Here is a 7,694-nt window from a genome sequence, read left to right as displayed (position 1 = left end):
GACCCCTGCCAGTGCTAAGATGCTTACACATTCACTGATTTGGCTTTCCTCCTGCAGTCAGCATCATTGCATGTGTTTTGTGAGATGAAGGAGGACTTTGTGGATTGGTGTCGGACATATGGGTTAATGTTGGACTTGTGGGCTTGGGCAGCACTGGGTTGGGATGTTTACTTGATGTGCACTTAACCTTTATTTAAAACTCTCTCTTATACATGAGTTTCTGTGGATTTGTTTCTCTAAAGTACCCAGACTAATACAGCCAATCAATCAGGTTGCAGCTTGATAGCCTCATTTGGAGGCGCTAAGGAGATAAAGCGCTTGCTAGAGGCAGGACACAGGCTCAGTCCTTGGGAGATATTGCAGCCGACAAGACCCATGGAGTTATGCTAGTGCCCTGAGCTAGAGGAGCCACGTGGAGACCCCTGCCAGCACTGAGATGCTTCCACTGCCACTGGATTCGCAAGGCTTCCCACCCACTGGCCTGTGATCTTCCTGCATTCAGCACCATGTTTCATGAGTCTGAAGAGGACTTTATAGATTGGCATCGGACATATGGGCTAATATTGGACTTATGGACTTGATCTGGACTGGGCTGGGATGTTTTCTTAATGTACAATTACTCTTTATATAAAGCTCATAGGAGTCTCCCAGGATTTGTTTCTCTGGTCTACCTGGGCTAACACAGCTCCCATGCTCATGGGTCCCCAAAGAGGAGGCCTCCTCTTGCCCATGGAGTTTAATGGACAGTGAGGACCATCCCCTTGTTGAGGGTCACCCCATTACCTGGAGAGACCAACCCCCTGCCTTGGTACCTCTCCCTCTTTCCAGCCCAGTCCAGATCAAATCCATAAGTCCCATATTATCCCATTTATCTGATACCAGTCTATAAATTCCTCTTCAGACTCATGCAACGCCTGCAATGACACCAAATGCAGGAAGACCACAGGCCAGTGGGTGGGATCCAGTGGCAGTGGAAGCCTCTCAGCGCTGGCGTGGGTCTCCACGTGGCTCCTCCAGCTCCAGGGCTCTGGGTCCATCAGTGTAGCTCCATGTAGCTTGTCAGCAGGAAAATGAAGCAGAGAGAATGTGTCTGGACTCCAGTGAGCCATTTATCTCCTTAGCATCTCCAAATGAGGTCATCCAGCTGCAGCCTGATCAACAGGCTAGCTCCACCCCTTCACTCTTGATAGTGTCAAGTTGACACCAGATTGTGTAACGACCACAGCAGACACCATTCCTTGCTGGCTTATGTTAAGCGATCATGTGGCTTTAAAAAGACCATGTCGGGGGGAACTTTTTTTTTAATGTAAGGTTTAAAGCTTATCTCAGGGCAAGAGTTAAGAGTTTCAGGGGTGCATCCAGCCTCTCTGGCTCCAGAAAATCTGGCTTTTGTGAGAGATAGACATTCTACCTCACATCTCCCCCCTTTTGATCAGGAGTCTCCGATGGAATCTTTGGTCAATGCATTGAGTGATGGTCACCGGTTGATGTCCAGGGCTAGTCAAATAAGGCAACCATCCCCCACATCCCCCAACACACCCAGAAGGTGCTTGGCACAACACCTCCAAGCTACTGTGACATGATGGACATCCAGAGTAAGCACCCATAAGCTTTGAGCTGCTAACCACAGGCCAGTGGTTCAAACCCACCCACCGGCCCGTGCGAGAAAGTTGGGGCTGCTTGCTCCCATAAAGACAGACAGCCTGGGGAAACTAGATAAGGTTGTTGTAAGCCAGAATTGACTCAATGGCAGTGGTCTGGGGGTTCTGGGGGTTCTCCAGGAATGGGTCCTGGGCAGAGGTGTCTGGGGAGAGGCCATGCTTTTAGGTCAGTGCACCGATGCACCGGAGGGAGGAGTTGGCCAGAACCACCACCTGCAGGTGTGCTGGTTGATGTCCACCCTGTCCAGCCTCAGCCTCCCTACTTGAGGCCCTCCAGCTGCTGACCTCACTGTCCTTCCGCTGGGCCCTTGGGCAGTGAAACTGCAGCAGAAAGTGGCTTCCTTCTGGAAGGTTCCCTGAGAGTTTGTAGCACCAGTTTTCAGGTTTTCTCTGGCCCAGAGCGCCTGGCGCCCTGTGTTGGATGATGAGCCCCGGCCTTTGCAGGCGCTTGTCCAGTGAGGGCAATTACTGTGGTCAGCCTGTGCCGGATCTGGCTGTGTAATTTTTCGAAGCATCCCTGACACCCCTCCCCAGCTGTCCCTGCTTCCTGGTCTTTTCACCCCTGGGGGCAGGCGCTGCCCAGCCTGGCTCTAATTCCGTCCACAGAGGGACTGGGCAGTACAGGATGGTGCCAAGCTGACTGGCAGTGGGGTCCCCTCTGCTTCCCTTCCAGCTACAGAAGCAGACCTGGAGCCCGGCATGCTCAGGCACCATGCCCTGTGCCTTACAGGTGTGTCTCTGTGCCGCCCAGGTGTCCATGTCTGTCCTGAGTCCCCACCCCCACTCTGTCCTGCCTACCCTGTGGCTGTGTGTCACTGCCTGCCCACATGGGAGGGGCTCTGCTCATGGCTCCCCTGGCTGTGCTCTCGTGGATGACCATTCAGTCACCACGGGGCAGGGCAGGGGAGGGCTCAGGGGGTGAGGACGTGGGGACTGGGTGGTGTCGATGTCAGGCTGAGTGGTGGGGGTGCTTGGTGGAGGTGGGGTGGGAATGGGAGAGGGAGGAGGGCTTCCACAGGGACAGACCAGCCTGAGGCCAAGGTGGACAACCAGGAGCTTTCGTGGGGCAGAGCAGGAGGTCTCTGTGGGGTGGCCAGTGACAGGCCTTTGGAGTCTCCAGGGCTTTCCCCTGAGGTGCCTTTGGGTGGGGCTGAACCCCACCTTTGAGGGTGTCCACTATTGCACTTCCAGGGCTCCAGAGAGACAGACAAGTAGGTGGACGGACAGGTAGGTAGGGAGCTAGATGGTTTGACAGCCGATAGAAAGGTGGATGTATGAACAGATGGATGCATGAGACAGTACAGAGAGATGGTAGGTAGGCAGAGAAGATGGGTGGGTGGACGAACAGATTAAGGATGTAGACAGATGATGGGTACATGATGTGTGTGTGTGCATGTGTGTTGTGTAGTTTACAGACTGAAGGACATGGATGGATGGTAGAAAGAGCGATACCCACAGGGGAGATTGGTGGATGATCCTGGTATGTGCACTGCACAGGTAGCAGATTCGTGGATAGATTCGTGATAGAGAAGGTGCCTGCATAAACAGCTAGAGATGGTGGACAGACAGATGATAGGAAGGAGGGTTGATGGGCCGTCTAGATACATGAATTATAGAGAGTTGCATAGATGATACATGCGTGCACACAGAGATGACATGGGCTGATGGAGACTGGTGGACAGACAGACAATAGGAAGGTGGATGGATGGCTGACAGATACACAGCTTGATGCATAGATGGAACATGCATACAAACATACATGCACACACGCACACACACACATATGCTTACATACACGTGTGCATGCCCAGGCGGTGTGGATGGCAGAGGAGGGGCCGCTGCGGCACAGGCTGGATGGCACACCAGCTGCTGTGGAGCAGCCTGGCTCCGGGTCCCAGGCCCCATGTCAGAGCAGCTCTGGGCCCCACGGGGTGTCCGTGGTTGATGGTTCGGGAGTGGGGTGCCAGGGCCTCTCTTCTAAGGCCCCCTGGGTGGACGCTGCCCTCCACACGCCGTTGGCAGCCGAGTGTGTGAGCCGTTTGCGTCGTCAGGACGCCGCGTGGAGGAAGGTGCACCCCAGTCCCCCACCCCCACCCCAGGTCAGCAGGGCCTTCAGTGCTCGCGGAGCCAGCAGGGTGCTCGGCGCGGCTCCAGGGCCCTCTGCCGGCTGAGTGCATGGTGTTCTCCTTGTAGCTGCGTCCCCGCTGGCTGTGTCGGCTGACGAGCACGCATTGTCACCCCTCACCCCTGCGTCCAGCCATTCTCTCTGCCTGCAGGCAGCGTTCTGTTGGGGTCTGTTCCCTGGGGTGCTCAGGGTGCAGCCGCTTGAATCTGCCTCCGCCTGCCCCCCCCTGCAGGAGACCAGGACGTCCTCAGAGAGCATCGTCTCGGCGCCCGCGTCCAGCACGTCCGGCTCCCCCAGCCGTGTCATCTACGTGAGTGGGGGCGGCTGGGTGCAGGTGGCAGAGCGGGATGGGCCTCCATTCCCCTGGTGCCTGATGGGAGGTGGGTGAACCATGCGAGCTGGGCTAAGGCTTCCTCCACGGGCAGCTGTCCAACCAGATATCGCCCTGTGTGGTCTGAAACTAGCACATAAACAACACGCAGCACATGCACATGCACTCACAGTGCATGCACACACGCGAACACATGCACTCACAGGCGCACACGCACACATGCTCAAACACACACATGCACACACGTGCACATGCACACGTGCACACATGCATGCACACACAAATATGCACACACAGGTGTGCGCACATGCACATAGGTTCATACACATGCACTCACACACGGGCACATGCATGCACACATACATGTATACACCGGCGTGCACACATACATGCACACATGAACACACACGCGCACAGGTGCACACACCAGAACACACAGGTGTGCACGCAACATGCGCACACAGGTGTACACAGCCGAACACGTGCACATATGCACACACACATGCACACACATGCACACAGACACCAGTGCATACATGAATGCACACACTCGAACACATGTGCACGGGTGTACGCACATGCACACATACATGTGAACACACGTGCACATGGGTGCACACACATGCACACACTCGAACACAGGTTCACACATGCACACATGCGAACACACAGCTGTACACACGTGAGAGCACACACATGCACGTACACATACACATACACATGAATGCACATGTGTGCGCACATACATTGGACACACACATGAATGCTCACACGTGTACGCACAGTGCACACACATGTGCACACAGCATGAATGTGTGGGCACACACGCTGCACATAGCAGTGCAGATCACTGCAGGAGAGGCGTCAGTGAATGCGTGTCTCACGGGCAAAAGACAGGTCATAGTAGCTGCTCCCTGGGCACATGGGAGCTACAATACGTCTGCAAAAATGGAAGGAACAGATAATGAGATTTCCCACAGATGTTTGGAGCCCCACCCCCGCAGCTCTGCCGAGTCTTGGGCAAGGTGGTATTGGTGCGGGGTGAAGCCCGGCAGCCCGGGACCCTGACAGGGGGTGGTGACTGTGTCTCAGTGGCTGCGGTGGTGTGTCCATGGCCTGGATGTCATCACATGGTCCCACCACCTGAGCTTGACCCTCTTCAAGGAGGCCCGCTGCTCAGGGCAAGGCCAGGCGTGCAGAGGGGCATTAGGGGACCAAGTCAGGTGGGCAGACTGGGCAGACACGGAGCACGCAGTCCCTGGTCCAGCCTTACTACCTGCCCACTTGAAGCTGGTTCTGTCCCTCATCAGCCCCCACCTTGCAGACCCCATGGCTGGGTGCTGGACCCCAGACCAGGCCTGCCTGACCCCACCCTCCCCTGGCCTCCCTCCTGCCCAGGCCAAGTTGGGTGATGAGATCCTGGACTACAGGGAGCTGGCCGCACTGCCCAAGAGCAAGGCCATCTACAACATCGACCGCCCGGACATGATCTCCTACTCTCCCTACATCCGGCCCGCCGCGGGCGACCAGCACAGCTACTGCGAGGTGCGCGCCTGGGGCCCGCGGCTGGGCATCTCGTGTGGATACCCAGGGGCCCCCTCCTGACAACCCTCCCCAGCACACATGGTCTGTGTGGACAGCCCACTCCAGGTGGGCGGTCGGAGCCAGCCCGCCTGTGGGAATGCAGTGGACAGAGCCGGCTGCCAGTGCCACGAAGCCCGACCTGCCCTGAACCCCGCAGCAGGCCCTGCCCCAGGTCCCCTTGCCCCTCACAGTCACTGGGCCTCCCACGGTGGGGCGGGGCTGGTTAGGGGGCTCCACGAGCACTTGGTGAGATCCGTTTCTCCTTCCCACACACTAGACGGTTGTCCTGAACCCTGTTCTGTAATCTGGAACATTCCAGGCCAGCACCTCCCACCGCCACCACCCTGAGAGCCAGGGTACTTTGAGCCAGCTGCCCCTGTGGTACTTCCTTGACACCCTGGGTGCTGACCGCTTAGCCCTCGGGGGTCTGCAGTGGGTCAGAGAGATGAGTCCCCTCCCCAGAGACACCTCAGAAGATAGGGCTGGCCGCTTGCTTTGAGAAGCCAGTCCCCAGGCACCCCACGAAGAGGCCACTGTTTTGGCACACGGGGGTCGGGGCTCCCCGGTGGCAGGGTATGTGTCCTGTGTGTGTGTCTGTGGAGGGGGTTGCGGGGGGGCCCTCCAAGGCAACAGGGTCTGCGTCCAGTGCTGCTGGCCAGGGGTGGCCACTACCCGGCCCGCCCAGCATCTCCATTAGCAGCGGCAGCACTAACGGCCTGTGTTGTGTTTGCAGCCCCCTCAGCTGCTCTCGCCAATGCCCACGGAGGTAACAACCCCCTCCCAGGCACCTGCCAGCACCCTCCGCCCCCCATGGTCAGCCCTGGCTGCTGGCCCTCCAAGCTGGCCCCCCTCCTGGGTGGCTGCTTGTATACTCCACCTCACTGCATGCTGCCAGTCAGTGCTACCAGTGCGGGGACCCCACGCTTGCTAAGCCGGGGCCCTAGGGTTTTGTAGAGAGATTTGGGGCCCCCTGGGGTCTCCCCACATGGGGCTTGGGAAAGTGCAAACAGCCCTGGACTGTCCGTTTGTCAGACGCTGTCTGTTGTCGGCAGCACAGTGGGCTCCACTCAGGGAGAACCTGGTCGCGTGTCGGCAGCACAGTGGGCTGCCAACTGCAAGGTCAGCCGTTTGAAACCACCAGCCGCCCCGCGGGAGAAAGATGGGGCTTTCTCCTCCGAGTACAGTTACCGCCTCGGACGCCCACGGCAGTCCTGCCCGTTCCCGTAGGGCCACCCGGCTGCAGAGCAGGGAGAGCTCTCAAAGCAAGTCCAAGATGCCCAGAGCGGCCTCTCACCATGAGCGTCCTTGGTGGGTCGCGGTCATAGGTCAGGGTAGGGGCAGCAGTGGTCACCCAGGCACCAACACAGCTCTTGCACTCTGTCCCTCTGGCGTGCCCAGTGCCACGCGCCCGCTGGCCCCTCCACCCGGCGGTCACTCTGTGCCTCATCCACTCCTGTTAGGTCTGCCAAGAGCCGGGCTCAGGACACCTCCCCTCCCTTCTCATCCACACTCCCTGTGAGCTACCCCCTGCCGTGGAGTCAGGGTTCACTGCACGCACCCGGGACGCAAGTCAACCCGTGCAAAGGCCAAGAGCCTTGTCTGGGCTTTCTCCATGCCGGCCAATGGGGAAATTGAGGCAAGGGAAGGCAGGCACTTACCTAGACTGGCCCCACTTAGTCCAGAGGGGAGCTGGCAGCCAGCAAGTCCACCCTGCTCCTGCCCAGCGTCTCCACGGAGCCACTCCCCACTGTCCTCAGCCCCTGGGGCTGGACCTGGAGGGTCTCTCTGGTCTCCTCCTTGGGGACCCCTGTCCCACGGTGGTCCCCTGCACTGGGGCCCCGTCCCCTGGTCCCCTGCATGGCAGAGACGTGGTTGAGCTGAGGGCACGTGACCATCTGAAGGCTGGGCACTGGGGGAGCAGGAGACAGGCGGAGGGGCCGAGCCGTGGGCAGCAGACCAGGGTCTCAGGCTTCTTACCAGCACTGGCGGGGGG

General features: G+C 58.4%; 1 protein-coding gene across 11 annotated transcripts in view; it reads left to right on the top strand.

Annotated features, from left to right (window-relative positions):
* ABLIM2 (actin binding LIM protein family member 2) overlaps nt 1-7,694 on the top strand; it is a 62,360-nt gene that overhangs the window by 22,100 nt on the left and 32,566 nt on the right. For 3 of the 11 annotated variants that reach the window (XM_045289447.1, XM_045289448.1, XM_045289443.1), the window contains exons 6-9: nt 2,335-2,391; nt 4,019-4,096; nt 5,516-5,662; nt 6,435-6,467. In XM_045289447.1, coding sequence (XP_045145382.1) covers nt 2,335-2,391; nt 4,019-4,096; nt 5,516-5,662; nt 6,435-6,467 — 315 coding nt within the window. The remainder of the gene's footprint in view (nt 1-2,334; nt 2,392-4,018; nt 4,097-5,515; nt 5,663-6,434; nt 6,468-7,694) is intronic. The other 8 variants (XM_045289451.1, XM_045289450.1, XM_045289445.1 and 5 more) reach the window with 3 other exon arrangements.

Source organism: Echinops telfairi, unplaced genomic scaffold (genome assembly GCF_000313985.2).
Source record: "Echinops telfairi isolate 266 unplaced genomic scaffold, ASM31398v2 ScPeMD7_28;HRSCAF=97, whole genome shotgun sequence".
NCBI lineage: Eukaryota > Metazoa > Chordata > Mammalia > Afrosoricida > Tenrecidae > Echinops > Echinops telfairi.
This window is presented reverse-complemented; position numbering and strand designations above follow the sequence as displayed.